At 42.0% G+C, this 15226-nt stretch overlaps 1 protein-coding gene across 12 annotated transcripts in view; it reads right to left on the minus strand.

The window, feature by feature from the left end:
- The window catches only part of LOC110520000 (TRAF3-interacting protein 1), a 43344-nt gene that overhangs the window by 18975 nt on the left and 9143 nt on the right, over positions 1-15226 (minus strand). For 5 of the 12 annotated variants that reach the window (XR_005045770.1, XR_005045776.1, XM_036974208.1 and 2 more), the window contains exons 3-7: positions 7476-7637; positions 5671-5799; positions 4085-4489; positions 3849-3923; positions 142-165 (exon numbers count right to left, since the gene is read on the minus strand). Coding sequence is in view for 10 of the 12 variants with exons in the window: in XM_036974208.1 (XP_036830103.1) it covers positions 142-165; positions 3849-3923; positions 4085-4489; positions 5671-5799; positions 7476-7637 (795 nt within the window). In the remaining 2 variants the exon portion in view is untranslated. Of the gene's footprint in view, positions 1-141; positions 166-827; positions 849-3848; positions 3924-4084; positions 4490-5670; positions 5800-7475; positions 7638-15226 lie in introns of all 12 variants that reach the window. The other 7 variants (XM_021596950.2, XM_021596949.2, XM_036974209.1 and 4 more) reach the window with 3 other exon arrangements.

A 15226-nucleotide genomic window follows, 5' to 3' on the forward strand; every position in this document is an offset into this window, starting at 1 on the left:
AGCCAAACAAACTACTGAAGATGCTCACAGCGCTATGTTAAAGTAGGTGAACCTATATCAGGCAGCCATGCTGCACTAGCGAGTTCTACACAGTTCTGAATCTACTAAATAGCTCTAGCGATAGAGGCAAAGGAAGGATACCTCTTCAGATGCATCTTCAATAGGCTTCGGTGGATAATTCCAGCGGTAGCACAGAATGAACCATTAGCACACTAATAGCAGCATAGAAATAGACTATATTAGCCAGTCTAATATGTTATATTGGCCCACTTTTCTATTTCTATGGATGGCACCCTAGTCCTAACCTATGACCATGTGGTACTACATGGGTTCCATCTAAGCTAAGTCAAATCTGTGCCACACAACTAAAGCATATTCAACATCAGCTCATGGACGTAGCAGTAGCCTATATCAGTCTCAGAAACAACAGCAGTCTTATGACCACCTAAAATATGTGCCATGGTTCGTCTTACCAAGTATAAATTAAGTTTCTATTTTTTTTTTATAGCAAATATAGGCTAGCATAGACAAATAATGATGAAATTCTACTGAAATGCTGGAGTTGAAAACGGAAGATAAAGCAATAGACTGGAAACTCTCACAAACCAAGCGTGTGCTAAATATAACTCATCTCTCAATGAATGCAGAGCGCTGCAGATGACAGCTGTCTTGGTCAAAGTTGCAGAAAAAAACCTGAATGTGTTCTATCCTAGCAACAAGCAAGGAGTAAGAGCCCTTGAAGTGAAATGAAGCGAGCGAGCAAATTAGCATCTATGCTAACACAAATGCATTCAGAGCAACTACATTACTATTAGGCATGTAGCTACCTCCTGTTCATCATCTTCAGCCTTGGGGTTGAAGGTGAGAGTACAAATGCATTAAGGCCATGACACACACACGGTGATGGGGCAAGATTATAAATGGGAGCATAAACAAGGAATTGACATAAGGGTCGTTGCTAAGGCCAAAACAAAGTGAACAAATTATTATTCTAAAATGAAAGTAAAAACATATAGTTGCAATAAACTATGTCTAAACAATTCAAAGTGTTGTGGCCACCTTTGATTGAATTTTTTTAATCAAACTTAATTAACCATTTCATTCATTGAATTTGTCCTTAGTTTACTTGCGTATTAAGCCGTTGCTTGCCTCATGCTTCATTTTTACATTTAGTTTAAAACACCTTTTATTCCCCCTTTATCGATTGGCGTCACTCCATAGGACATTATATCACACCGATGAACAATATACAACAGGCAGTCAAATTAACTGAAAGGTCGCTAGTTCGAATCCCTGAGCCGACTTGGTGAACAAGCTGCTTGAGCAAGGCACTTAACCCCAATTGCTCCTGTAAGTCACTCTGGATGAGATAATAAATGACTCAAATGTATAAAAATATATATATATAAAAAAAATTGACTCCTGTAGTTATTTTTCATCACTACCTCCCAGGGTCAGGAATGGGTCATTTGCACACCTAGTGCCTTCCGTGGATGTGGTAGCCGTTTCTTAGGCTCCCTACCCAGAATCAAACCCTGTTTCCAACATTACCCGTGGTCACCATTGTACGCACAGAAAGTACCATTGAAAGCTGACAGGGCAGACATTTGAATTACATGTCAGTACGTCACCAGTCGAGGCTATAAACTCACCAAAAGCGTCTGTGGTGCCTGAGAGTAGCCAACATTGATGTTGGGTCTGACCCATGCGCACCGAGGGGGAGGCCCTGACAGCTGATGCAGTGGGAGCCATAGGAGCCGAGGCACGGCTTGATAGGTGTTCCGTTTGAGGGTTTTTGGAGTATACCGTACAATGGAGCCAATGACAGGGTTTGAAAAACACAACGTATCTCTGATGTTGGCAGGTAATAGGGTGACCCCCGTTCCAGACATCACTGCACTGGCGTGCCATGCCCCGCGCCGGAGAACCATCACCGGAAAACCATCGGAGGAAAACTGAGACACTCAGAGTAAGACCGACTGGGGCGTATAGGAGGCAGGGTGAATAGTCTTCAAAAAGAGGCTCTGCCAATGGGGGCCCTCCCAGGGGTACTACATATGCCAATCGGTCAGTGGGAGTGAAAATGATTTGACAGAGAGGGATCAAGAGGATGGATGGTCTTATGCAGGGAGTGAAAACCAGGACTTTGAGGCACCACAGCCAGTCCCTAATATGGGCCTGCACCATCACTAGGGCCAGGTAAAATAACCAGACCCTGCCCAGACGGCAGAGAGAGACACAGAGGTTGCCTGAGCAAAGGTCAACTGCAGGGTGTGAGAAACCAGACGTGGGAGAATGAAAATGTAAATATTGCACGCAGAACCACTTAAAATGATCAACATTTATACAGGATAAGTCTAATACAAATAGGTGTTATTTGATGAGAAATACATCTCAAAAAGGCAATTACAGAAGTTTATTAATAGGTTATGTCCCCCTGGGTGACAGCTATTTCCTCTGGTGTGTCACCATCTTCAAGTCACACCAAGGGAAAAAAGTTGTCACGCCTGTGGAAATCTCAGGCTGGATTGGCTTTATTGTTAACAGTAAGCTTACCATTTGATTTCACCACACATATTTTCATTGCTATTTATACTTCGAATTAATTATTATTTTCAATTATATATTCAAAGGACTAAGGAATTTGCCCCTTTTTATGGTAATGGCAGAAAAGTGCAATATTTGATAAATATTTTTGATAAAGCTCACAATCTGTCCAGAACAGGTGCTCCAGCAATGTCTTCCGTTCTTTCTCATTGTAAGAGAACCCTCCCCTGCGCAATGGTGACCAAATGCTGGGTCGTTCTTTAATCAGAAAAATGTGTCACACCATGTGGACATAGATTTTGAGATCAAAATGTAATCAATCAGAACTATTTTGAAATGTCATGGACTTTGGGACTACGGTTTCCGGAAATAGATTTACACTCCATGACCAAAAGTATGTGGACTCCTGCATGTCGAACATCTCATTCCAAAATCATGGGCTTAAATATGGAGTTGGTCCCAAACGTGTCACAATTTTAACCAATTTATATTTGAAATACGTTTTTTTTAAATAAAATTCTAAAGGCCATCACGTCAGGAGGCCAAAGTTCATGTTCACTTGACTGAAAATATAAATGAGCTATTTACACACAGAAGTGCCATATTTCCTTTCACCTACACATAGTGGAGGAATCAGAAAGATAAGTACAGGAATCTATTTTATTTGGGTCGTCATTAGTAAAAAAGTTCTCATAGCTGGGATAACTTGCATAAATGGCATAAATTGTGTCTTTCACTTAAACAATGGTGAGGAATCGGAAAGATCGGTTTTAGGCTACTATAATTCTTTGTAGTTTGGTTGTTTTTTATCACCTGCCCAATGGGGCAAACTCAGAGCATGCTCAACTTGCAGGAATGCTTAGTTCACTTGCCCCAGGTAATAAGGTGAACCCTTAAAATCAATCCCTTATCAACACTCTTCTACATACTGCAAGTCTTAACCTTAATATCCTCCATTAATATAATGAAAAATCAGACATTTTTAAATGTCATGGGTTGACATCACACATTCATATGCTATTGCAACTGCCAAACTGTAAAAACGTTATTTATGTTGTTGTGTTTTGCTCGTCTTCAATGAGACTTGTTGCTATGTACTGTACGATGTTAACGAATGACCAGTCACTTTCATAATGTACTGATTATATTCATTTCCCAAACTAGACTTAACATGAACATGTGGCAAAAATACAACCATGGAAAGGACTGGCATGAGAAATGTAGGCATTGGTTGAATTTGACTGACAATAGTAGATACTGCTCATTGGAGAGAAAGTGGGTTGGAGTCATTTAAAGCTTACCGCTGGTTCAGGTTTGGCAGTTTTACTGGGCTCCTCTTGATGTGGTCTGTGTTTTGTGTCCTCTGACACTCTGGCCTAAACACACACACACACACACACACACACACACACACACACACACACACACACACACACACACACACACACACTTCAGGATCTCATAGAAGCATCGTTGCGGCCACTGTTATATTGAGGACCATTTGGCACAAAGCCACAGAATGACAGACATACTCTACCTTTTTGTCACCCTTCTCTGGCACTTTGGTTTTCTCCTCCCCCTGTTTGTGTCTGAGCTCTCTCTCCTTCTCTCGCCGTTTATCCCGGTCTAAATCTTTCTCCTTATCCCTCTCTCGATCTCTCCCTCTGTGCGACTCCTTGTCTTTGCTCTTTTCCCTGTCTCTATCCCTCTCACTCTCCTTGACTCGTTCTTTCTCTCTTTCATTGTCTTTGTCCCACTCTCGGTCCCGGCTCTTGTCCTTGCCACGGTCTTTGGTACGGTCTCGATCGCGGCTCTTTTTTGACCTTTCTCTCTCGCGGTGGCGCTCCTTTTCCTTGTCGCCCCGTCTGCCCTCTTGCTCTTTGGGCAGGTCTGGGTCCTTCTGCTCCCATTCCCCGGCGCTGTGCTCTCGGATCGCCTTCTCCTGGAGAAACACACACATATATAGCAAAGCATATACACACACACACACACACAAAAGCGTACATACACACAGATACATTAATGTGACCATAGGGACACCCTCAAAACACAGTGGCACCAGGCAAACATTAGCCCTGTATGACAAACCTTTACGTTAGGAGGTTGAAGTTACATGCAGAACAATAATTGAATTTAAAAAAAATTAAATGGTGACTGATTTCTAGAATTTCACTAAGCTAATGTACACTCCCCTACGTACAGTGAAGGTAAAATGTTACATGTGGCTCTCTCTACACGCCAGCATTTTGGATTTGAGATCAAACGTTTCATATGAGGCAACACTACAGAATGTCACCTTTTATTTGAGGTTATTTTCACGAAAGTGCTTTGTCATTAGTGTTTGGACAAATTCACTTAAAGTGTATTTGGTCCCAAATTCCTAGCACCCAGTACATCAAGCTTGTGATTACTAACTCGCCCAATAGTAACTGAATGGTGAATGATGACTGGAGTAACTTTCTTTAAGTGAGCAGATAAGAGGTTTCTGAACACTTCTAAATTAATCCTGATAATGCCATGATTAAGAAAAACCATGAATAATGATGAGTGAGATACCATTCAGAGGCTACAATAAAACATTATTACCAATGAAATGGGGAGTCAAGCGTTTTTTGTGGGGTATGATCATCATTATTCAAAACAACCAAAACAAACTGGAAATGCATCCAACGAGTTCGTAGTCACAAGCTTGATGTAGTCATTGCGTGCTATGAATATGGGACCAAACACTACACTTTTGACTACTTTAATACACAAGTGAATTTGTCCAAATACCTATGACCTCTTCAAATGGAGGGGACTATATACATGAAGTGCTTTCATTTCTAAAACAGTAACACCGATATCTATGGAAATACTTAAATCCAAAATGATGGAGTAGAGAGCAAAAAATAAAATCTTTGCTTCACTGTCCCAATAAAGTCTGATGGGAATATATCCTGTCCAGTCTGAATTGTGTGTGTCTGGGCCGTATTCGTAAAGCATCTCAGAGTAGTATCGCTTATCTAGGACCAGTTTAGCCTTTGAGATCATAATTAATAAGATTATATGGACAGGTTGGGACCTGATACTATATCAGCATTTCACTTCGAGAGGCTTTGTGGATGGAGCCCCTGGTCTCACCACTTGGTCTCGTTGGCGCTCTCGTCCCTCCCTGTTCTCCTTGTCCTGGGACCGGGAGGAGCTGGCCTTCCCCTTGGGGTCCAGCTTGTCCCCGGCCAGCACCCGCTTCACCGCCTCCTCACTGGACAGCTGGGGACGACATGACACAGGGGACAGATGTGATTGTCAACTCACTTTCAAATCAATTTATCACATGCGCCAAATACAACAGGTGTAGACGATACCGTGAAATTCTTGCTTACGAGCCTTACCCAGTGATGCAGAGTAAAAAAAATAGTAACACAAATTGTAAGCTATATACAGAGATTACCAGTACCAGACCAACATGCGGTATTTGAGGTAGATACAGTATGTACATAAAAGGCATCCACTTCTGCCCTCAGAACAGCCTCAATTCATTGGGGCATGGACTCTACAAGGTGTCGAAAGCGTTCCACACAGATGTTGGCCCATGTTGACTCCAATGCATCATTGCAGTTCTTGACACCGGTGAGCCTGGCATCTACTACCATACCCTGTTCAAAGGTTCTTGAATATTTTATCTTGCCCATTCACCCTTTGGATGGCACACATACACAAGCCATGTCTCAAGTCTTAAAAATCCTTCTTTAACCTGTCTCCTCCCCTTCATCTACACAGATTGAAGTGGATATAACAAGTGACATTAATAAGGGATTATAGCTTTCACCTGGTCAGACTCATGGAAAGAGGTATTCCTAATGTTTTGTACACTCAGTGTATATAGTGTGTATAGACTTGAGTATGCATAGAGTCAGTGCAAGATAGGGTCAACGCAGATAGTCCTTTCTACCATATCTATATCTTTAACTTTGTTTATTGGGATTAAACATTTTTCAAAGTAATTCATTGTAGAAGGAGTGCACATCACTATCACACATCAATCGTTGAGTAGAATTACCTGCCCATCTGTCTGTTCATAATGAATTGAATTCATTTTATTAGAAATGTCTAACATAGTTGCCGCAGCCATTCGAGTACAACGATACATCAATTATAGAGGATTAAAAACACAACCAAGTCTAAATGTATTCCCATTGTGGTCCTTGTTATAATTAAATGTTGTGCTAGCTAGCTAGTTTACATTCATGTGAACAGTTGTCATGATGAGACCCTTTGGGAGGCATGGCAAAGATCCCCTGAGCTCGAAGCCCTTTATTCGAACTGGCTGTCTTCAGGGTCCAATTAAAATGTGCTAGACTGTAATTGATCCTCTTCAGATTTCACCCACAAGCATCATTAGTGTGTGTAAACATGCATGGCCTCATCTGGAGCATTTGGTTTGTGTGTTGATAGGTGACAGCCACTGAAACATATGCTCATAATGTTTGCAGCAAGAGCTACCTTTTCACTTTTCTTTGCGGCTGTGGCTATGTAAAATATTTTATTTCTTGGCAACTTTGGATGTTGTGGACTGAAGATTGCGCTACAATTGTACACAAACGTGTCTGCATGTGTATGACAATCTGGACAGAGTGCGCGTCTGTCTGTCTGTCTGTCTGTCTGTCTGTCTGTCTGTCTGTGAGGGTGTATGTCGTGTAGTTACAGGCGTGTGCATGTGAAACAGATGCCAATGTACAGTTTAAATTCCTCCACTGTCCCTGTCCCCATACCGTGCTCGAACCGTGCTCACCCTCTGCGTCGCAACACACATGACCACCCTCCTTGACAACGTGTGAACCAACTGAGCTATACAAAAGTTACCAATTTGTAACTCCGTTACACATGTACTCCGTTACACATGTACTCCGTTACACATGTACATGGGTCTTTCCAAGCAAACAGACCTTGTTGAGGCAGCACTTGGCGATGGCCTGTAGCAGCTCGTTGGTCCTCTCAGGCTCATGGCCGGCTACAATGCGCGCTGGCTTGACCGAGAGGGGCTCGCCGTTCACCAGCATCACCACATCTAGGGCCTTCTGCAGGAACGCTATCTTAGCGTCCTTATCCTGCAGGAGAGAGGAAGGATGAGAGGGATTGAAAGAAAGAGTGAGAACAACGGCTTTAGGAAGACCGTCTAATGGGAATGTTTTTGTTTTTTCCCTCTGAGGTTAGCATAACAAAACTGCTTCGACCGGTTTCTTTGCATCGGTTTTCTTGAGTGGATCCTCCATTAATATCAGAGTACACATGACCACTGGAGAGTTTATGCAGACATGCTTGTGTGAAACCCCTCTTCACCATGTGCACTTGAGGGAATTCTCAACATTGTATAGTTACGTGCCAACGCACAAATGGAACTAAGGGTGTTGCGCTGCACAGACCATTCTCATCTGTTATCCATTTCCAGATAAGCACAGTTGAGACCACAACCTAAGCTCCATGCCAACAGTGTAACATTAAGCTGGCCACTAACTTAACGTATAACAAGCTCTAAATCCATTCAGCCCTTGAGCTCTCCAGGCCCTGTATTTCACAACACAGCTGATATTCAGGCCTGAAAGAAAAGAGCGGTGAACGGGCCACAGCCAAGAGTACAGTCGCACCCCTAAAAACAAAACAATTGTCACAAGAAATTAGCTCCCTGGAATACAGAAAATACCAGAGCCCTGAAGAAAACTGGAAAGACGCTCCACCAAACGAAGTCTTCAAACTAGCTTGGAAAGACAGCACCGTGTAATATCGAAGAGCCCTCACGGCTGGTCAATCATCCTATTATTCCAAACTAATTGAGGAGAATAAGAACAATCTGAAATGTATTTTTGACAGTGTCGCAAAGCTAACTAAAATGCAGCATTCCCCAAGAGAGGGTGGCTTTCACTTCAGCAGTGATGAATTCACAAACTTCTTCGACGAAAAGATCATGATCATTAGAAAGCAAATTACGGACTCTTTAAATCTGCGTATTTCTCCAAAGCTCAGTTGTCCTGAGTCTGCGCATAACTGCCAGGACCTAGGATCAACAGAGACTATCAATTTTCTCAATCCTGTCTCTCTTAACATATTCATAACCCTAAAAGCTGCATACTGGACCTTATTCCAACTAAACTACTGAAAGAGCTGCTTCCTGTGCTTGGCCCTCATATGTCGAACGTAAATGACTCCCTATCCTCTGTATGTGTACCTAACTCACTAAAAGTGGCAGTAATAAAGCCTGTCATTAAAAAGCCATACCTTTGACCTTGAAAATGTCAAAAAAAGAACTCCTATTCCTCTCAATTGTTTTTTGAAAAAGCTGTTGGGCAGCAACTCATTGCCTTCCAGAAGACACATAATGTATATGAAATGCTTCAGTCTGGTTTTAGACCCCATCATAGCACTGGGACTGCACTCGTGAATGTTGTAAAATACCTTAATGGTGTCAGACCACGGGTCTGCATCTGTCCCCGTGCTCCAAGACCTTAGTGCTGTTTTTGACACCATCAATCACCATATTCTTTTGGAGAGACTGGTAATACGGTCAATACGGACAAGTTCTTGCCTGGTTTAGATCTTATCTGACGGAAAGATATCAGTTTCTCTGTGGATGGTTTGTTCTCTGACAATTCAATTGTAAGTTTCAGTGTTCCTCATGGTTCTGTTTTAAGACCACTATTGTTTTCAATATATATTTGACCTCTTGGTGATGTCATTCCGAAACACAATGTCAACTTTCACTGCTATACTGACAACACACAGCTGTACATTTCGATGAAACCCCAAAATCGCCTACCCTGGAAGCCTGTTATGTTAAGGTCCTCTGCATTACTCTGGATCCTGATCTCTCTTTTGACGAACATATCAAGAATTTTTCAAGGACAGCTTTTTTACATCTCGTAACATTGCAAAAATCTGAAACTTTGTGTCAAAAAAATTGGCAGAAAAGCAAATCCATCTTTTGTCACTTCCAGACTAGACTACTGCAATCCTCTACTTTCGGGCTACCTGGATAAAGCACTAAATAAACTTCAGTTAGTGCTAAACACAGCTGCCAGAATCTTGACTAAAACCAATGCTCCAGTGCCAGCCTCTCTACACTGGCTTCCTGTTAAGGCCCAACCTTTAAGTCTTTATTGAAGAGTCATCTCTTCAGTATGTGCTATGACTGAGTGTAGTCTGGCCCAGGGGTGTGAAGGTGAACGGCAAGGCACTGGAGCAACGAACTGCCCTTGATGTCTCTGCCTGGCCGGCGCCCCTCCATCCAATGGGATTCTCTGCTTCTGACCCTATTACGGGGGCTGAGTCACTGGCTTACTAGTGCTCTTCCATGCCGTCCCTAGGAGGGGTGCGCCACATGAGTGGATTGAGCCCACGTGATTTCCTGTTCGGTTTTGCGTCCCCTCTGGCTCTTGCAGTGTAGGAGATCTTCATGGGCTATACTCAGCCTGGTCTAAGGGTAATAAGTTGGTGGTTGATGATATCCCTCTAGTGTTGTGGGGGCTGTGCTTTGGCAAAGTGGGTGGGGTTATATCCTGTTTTTTTCTGAGACAAGTCAGTGGGGCCAGAATATAATATTAGAACAATTAATTGGCCTAGACTACAAAAGTAACATGTTTAACACATATGAATAGTACATAAACTCAGTGACAAAATCATTTTGATCTGATTATTTATTTATTTATAATATATTATTTATTATTAAAATGTCACTTTCAAAAAGTATCAAAAAGAAAGGGATAATGAAAATCGAAGTTTCAGAGAAGAATGTACAGAGATGTGTTCTTTTCCCAATGCCAAGCCAGTGAGTCTTATTTGTAATTAAAATATCGTTGTTGGCAAATAATTAAATCTCAGACATATATATGAATCTAAGCATAGAACTTTTACTGGTATTCCCGCCCCATATACAGTGGGGCAAAAAAGTATTTAGTCAGCCACCAATTGTGCAAGTTCTCCCACTTAAAAAGATGAGAGAGGCCTGTAATTTTCATCATAGGTACACTTCAACTATGACAGACAAAATTAGAAAAAAAATAACTTGCAGCATTGTCACAGAGGTGATGGAAGATTTCATCAAGCAGCTGAGGGACAATTTATCCAACAGATTTGAAGACTTAAGCATGCCCAAGGATATCATTGCGTTTGTATGTGATCCTCTCACAGTCTTCCCAGGTGGAGAATACTTCTCCCTTGCTAAGAAAACTACAACCCTCGCTGGATGAGGCCGCAATTCAAACTGAGCTGATTCCAGACATCGAGCCAAACCAGGGCTGCGCTCAGGAGTGCCGAGTCCCTGTGTGCGTTGTGGGTGGCATGCTCAGAGGAATACAGCACAATAAAGAAACTGGCATTTTATGTGCTAACAATGTTTGGATCGACTTGACACCTGCGAGTCCTCATTTCCCTCTATGAACGCAATATAGACTCACGACAGGAACCGGCTTTCACATAAGTCAATCGAGGACTGCCTGCACATCAACATCACATCCATCCATCAAACCCGACATCCACAAGATTGTGTCAGAGGGGAAATGCAATTCTTCTCATTGAATAAGTAACTTAGCGGCCGATATGACTGTATTTGGTCAATTCTAATACTACTGTGAGAGGTTATCCAGGGATATTGACATCTCAAGCTGACAGTATGTTCCGTTTGTTCTGTCGTTACAAGAGCAGGCTATCCCGACGCAGACAGACTTTTTTTCTTTAAATACTTGTTTTATGTAGGATGCAACATTTTTTGATCAGTTGCAATTGTAAGTAGGCTTAATTTAAATTTAAAAATCCTACTTCTACTAGGCCTCATAGCCTACCTCAGCCAGTTAAGTTAGATAGGTCTAGGCTCCGAAGAAATAGACTGTAATTAAGCCCTCTTGTTGTTTGTAAAGTCAAATTCAAATAAAGCTTATTGGTGAAATGAAATTGCTAGACTGGTGTTGGTTCTCCATCTGTTGGTTTTTGGACAAGGACATCCCGGCCAGCCAAACCCTCCCCTAACCCGGACGACGCTGGGCCAATTGTGCATTGCCTCATGGGTCTCCCGGTGGCGGCCGGTACGGGTATCGAACCAGCATCTGTAGCGACGCAGAGAATGGTTTTGACTGTTAGGACTTGCAGGAGGAAGGGAAAACTGCGTGTCAATTCGTAAACCATGTGCCATGGAATCGCTTCCCAACTTTTTCCTCGTCATTTTATTAAGGAAAGCAGAAAGATGTCAATGAAGAAATACTGTACTGCTGTTTTGAGTTACAAATGCAACACTTTAAAGTACCTAAGCATCGAATACATTGCAAGTTGGGGATTTTCACACCTACAGTAGCCGGGCTATAAAGAGTCTATTGTCCTGCTAATAGGGTTACACCTGCTACAGTACACTTGTTTTTCACAAGTGTTTGAAAACCTGCTTTCAAAATGCCTCCAGCTGTCCATTACTACTGTAAATAAAAACACATCATATGTATTCTTTATTGTAACCACAATAGCAACAAATCATTTGTATCTACCTTTCCAATTACTTTTAAAGTTTGTGATTTACAAATGTGCGCTTTTCATGTCCTTTTTCGTTAAATCCAGTTCGGATTCAAGTATAACTTTTGACTGAAGCCTTTGGTGAGAGGTCTAATGCTTTAATATTGAATCATTTCTGCCCTCCGAATTCATATACAAGGGACATTTTCCACGCCATTAACATTGTTTTAGTTTGAACGTGCAGACTGGCTCTAAGAACAGTGGGAATGTTTTCCTAGTCAGCGCCATTATTAGTGCAATGCCCCTTAAAGTGCCCCTCTGTGCTACCCGGTGGGGCAGGGTGTGGGTTCACCCCCTTCCTCCTCCTCCCTTCCCCATGGGCTAGGTCCGTCTTCTGTGCGCTGCTCTGCGGCCCGTCCCCTCGTGCCTTGAACCTCGCACGCTCACCACTGTGAGTGGATAAAGCTGGAGAACTGCAAGGCAACACCATTGTTTGCCACTCGGGAGCCATGACAAATGGTAATCTATGAATGTTTGAACATCTTTAAGAACAATCTGGCCTTAACTCTTATAAACTCTTATAACTCTTATAATCTCCATCTGGCACAGCAGCAAGAGGCCTGGCCACCCCTCAGAGCCTCTCTGGGTTCCTTCCTAGGTTCCTGCCTTTCTAGGGTGTTTTTCCTAGCCACCCACCATGCTACATCTGCATTGCATGCTGTTTGGGGTTTTAGGCTGGGTTTCTGTATAGCACTTTTATTTTACCTTTATTTAACTAGGCAAGTCAGTTAAAGAACAAATTCTTATTTTCAATGACGGTCTAGGAACAGTGGGTTAACTGCCTTGCTCAGGGGCAGAACGACAGATCGGGGGTTTGAACTTGCAACCTTCCGGTTACTAGTCCAACACTAACCACTAGGCTACCCTGCCGCCCCAAATGTCACTTTGTGACATCTGCCCATGTAAAAAGGGCTTTATAAATAAAGGTGATTGATTGATAGGTGTCCCTTTCAGGTGCTGCCGGCCAATTACAGGCTTTGTGTGTGTCCCCTTTCATTATGCATGCTGCTAGGTAAATTTAAACTTTTTAACAGCACCAGGTTTGATTAGAATGAAGCCTTCCCTACACATTGGTGCTCAAAGTCGACCGATACCATGAGACATCCATGTCTTCATAACTGGAAAATGGTTAAAATGGTTGAGGGTTATATAATGTAAAAACTTAAACCATTTTATAATTTATTGTTTAGTAAAATCGTTAATTTATCCTTAAAAAGTGCATCAACTCTGTCTTCATATTCACATATGTTGCAGCTTAGACCCTATTTGACCCTATCAGAGGTTGTGTTGTGCCTGCCATCGATCGAGACAACATGATCTTGAATACAGGGTGGGTGTCATGTTTTGGCTGATAAATGTACTGAAATGGGATTGAAATGTAAACTTTCAAATGGTATCACAAAGACTGTTGGAGGTCCATGAATCAGAGCATGTTGACTTGAAATGGGAATATCAGTAGTTTTGAATTATACTGTCAATCCCCAATAGGAAACCTATTGAAGTCTATTGAAGTAGACCGTCATTGTATATAAGAATTTGTTCTTAACTGACTTGCCTAGTTAAATAAAAGGTGAAATAAACATTTTTAATTTTTTATTATAGATTTTTAGATATTTGAACATGCATGACCATTTAATTAAGTTGACATTTCGACGGTGGGTGGACTGGCGGCCATCTTTGCGGTAGTAATTAGAAGTTACAATTTCTATTCAATTTACAGTACCAGTCAAATGTTTGGACACACCTACTCATTCAAGAGTTTTTCTTTTTAAACTATTTTAAATTAAACTTTCATGAAAATTTGCATGTGAAAATCATAACTGGTATGTAGATTGGAAGAAATGGTAAGATACATTGGCATTCCACATGAGAAAGGTTGCCGACTCCTCGTGTAGCCCATTACTGGTAATTTCAGGAGAGTAATGGCAGAAACTGTGAAAGCTAGCACGAGTGGAAGGAGAATAGCTGGGTCAGGTTAAGATTTTTTTCTTCTTGTTATCTAGATCTCTGGCGCCCTAGAGGCATTTGTCTTATTTCATCAAAACGTAAGCTAAAAGCATATTGTTGATTTTATTAAAACACAGGGTAAATAGACGTTTTTTTTTTTTTTAATACCAAATCAGTTGACCAACATATTGTTTTGGTCGGGGACAGCCCTACCTTGTTCCCTCTCTGGGTTTCTATTCTCCTCTACTGTTCTTAGGCCAGACTCTCATACTGACCTAAGGCCAGTTGGAGAGAAAAGCGCCTGAAAACTGATCTCGACACAGGTTGCGTGTCTGTAATTATGTGGGTGAGTATGGGTTTACTCTTCTAAATTGTATGTGCCAGCTCCAAAAATTACAAGTGGTCTCTCAAACTGATCTAAGGTCAGTTAGGAGGACAGACGAGGCCACCCTATGGGTTTACAGTCTCCTGCCCTATTGGGTGAGAAGAAGGTTGCCTCGCTAAGAATCTGACCCTGATACTGATCCCAGGTCAGTCAGTGGTGTGATAACACAGCAGTGTGACGTTACACCACCTCTGATACGGCCTGAGTCACAGCCCACTCTAGTACGGAGAGTTTTAGGTTATATAACTACGAGAAAAAAGAAGAAACCTGTACACTGCTCTTGATAGTATCACTGCTCTTTAATAAGCTTTACGTGTCGGCCTCACGGCCTTCGTCAGAGAATTGAGGCCGATACGTAAAGCTTATTAAAGAGCAGTGATACTATCAAGAGCAGTGTGCGCGGGCTTCAACATTTCTCTCATTTTATTCAACTGTTACCATGCAGCTGCAAAAAAAGATAGCTCAGGCATGCGAGTGCATTTTTGACTTACAGGTTATATAACTACACAAGCCGTTTTGGGTTACACTAATCATGTCATGTAATGGCTGGATGCTTTTCCACACCCAGGCAGGGTGCTGGAAGTGATGCACACACACATAAGTATGGGCAGAAGCACACTTCAGTGAGATGATATCTATCCACTTAGTGTTAAAAAGGCCCCGGCTAATCAGAGCAATCACTGTATGAAACAGGCCTAAAGGTTTCTACATGCGTCGGTTTGGCTGGCACATAGTCGAACTCAGCTAGCCGAACGAGTCTGCTCGCACACTTAAAGAAGACCTTTGCTTGAAAAATGAAAAAAAAAAGCAGCAATAGCA

The sequence above is a fragment of the Oncorhynchus mykiss genome, chromosome 3 (assembly GCF_013265735.2).
Source record: "Oncorhynchus mykiss isolate Arlee chromosome 3, USDA_OmykA_1.1, whole genome shotgun sequence".
Classification (NCBI taxonomy): domain Eukaryota; kingdom Metazoa; phylum Chordata; class Actinopteri; order Salmoniformes; family Salmonidae; genus Oncorhynchus; species Oncorhynchus mykiss.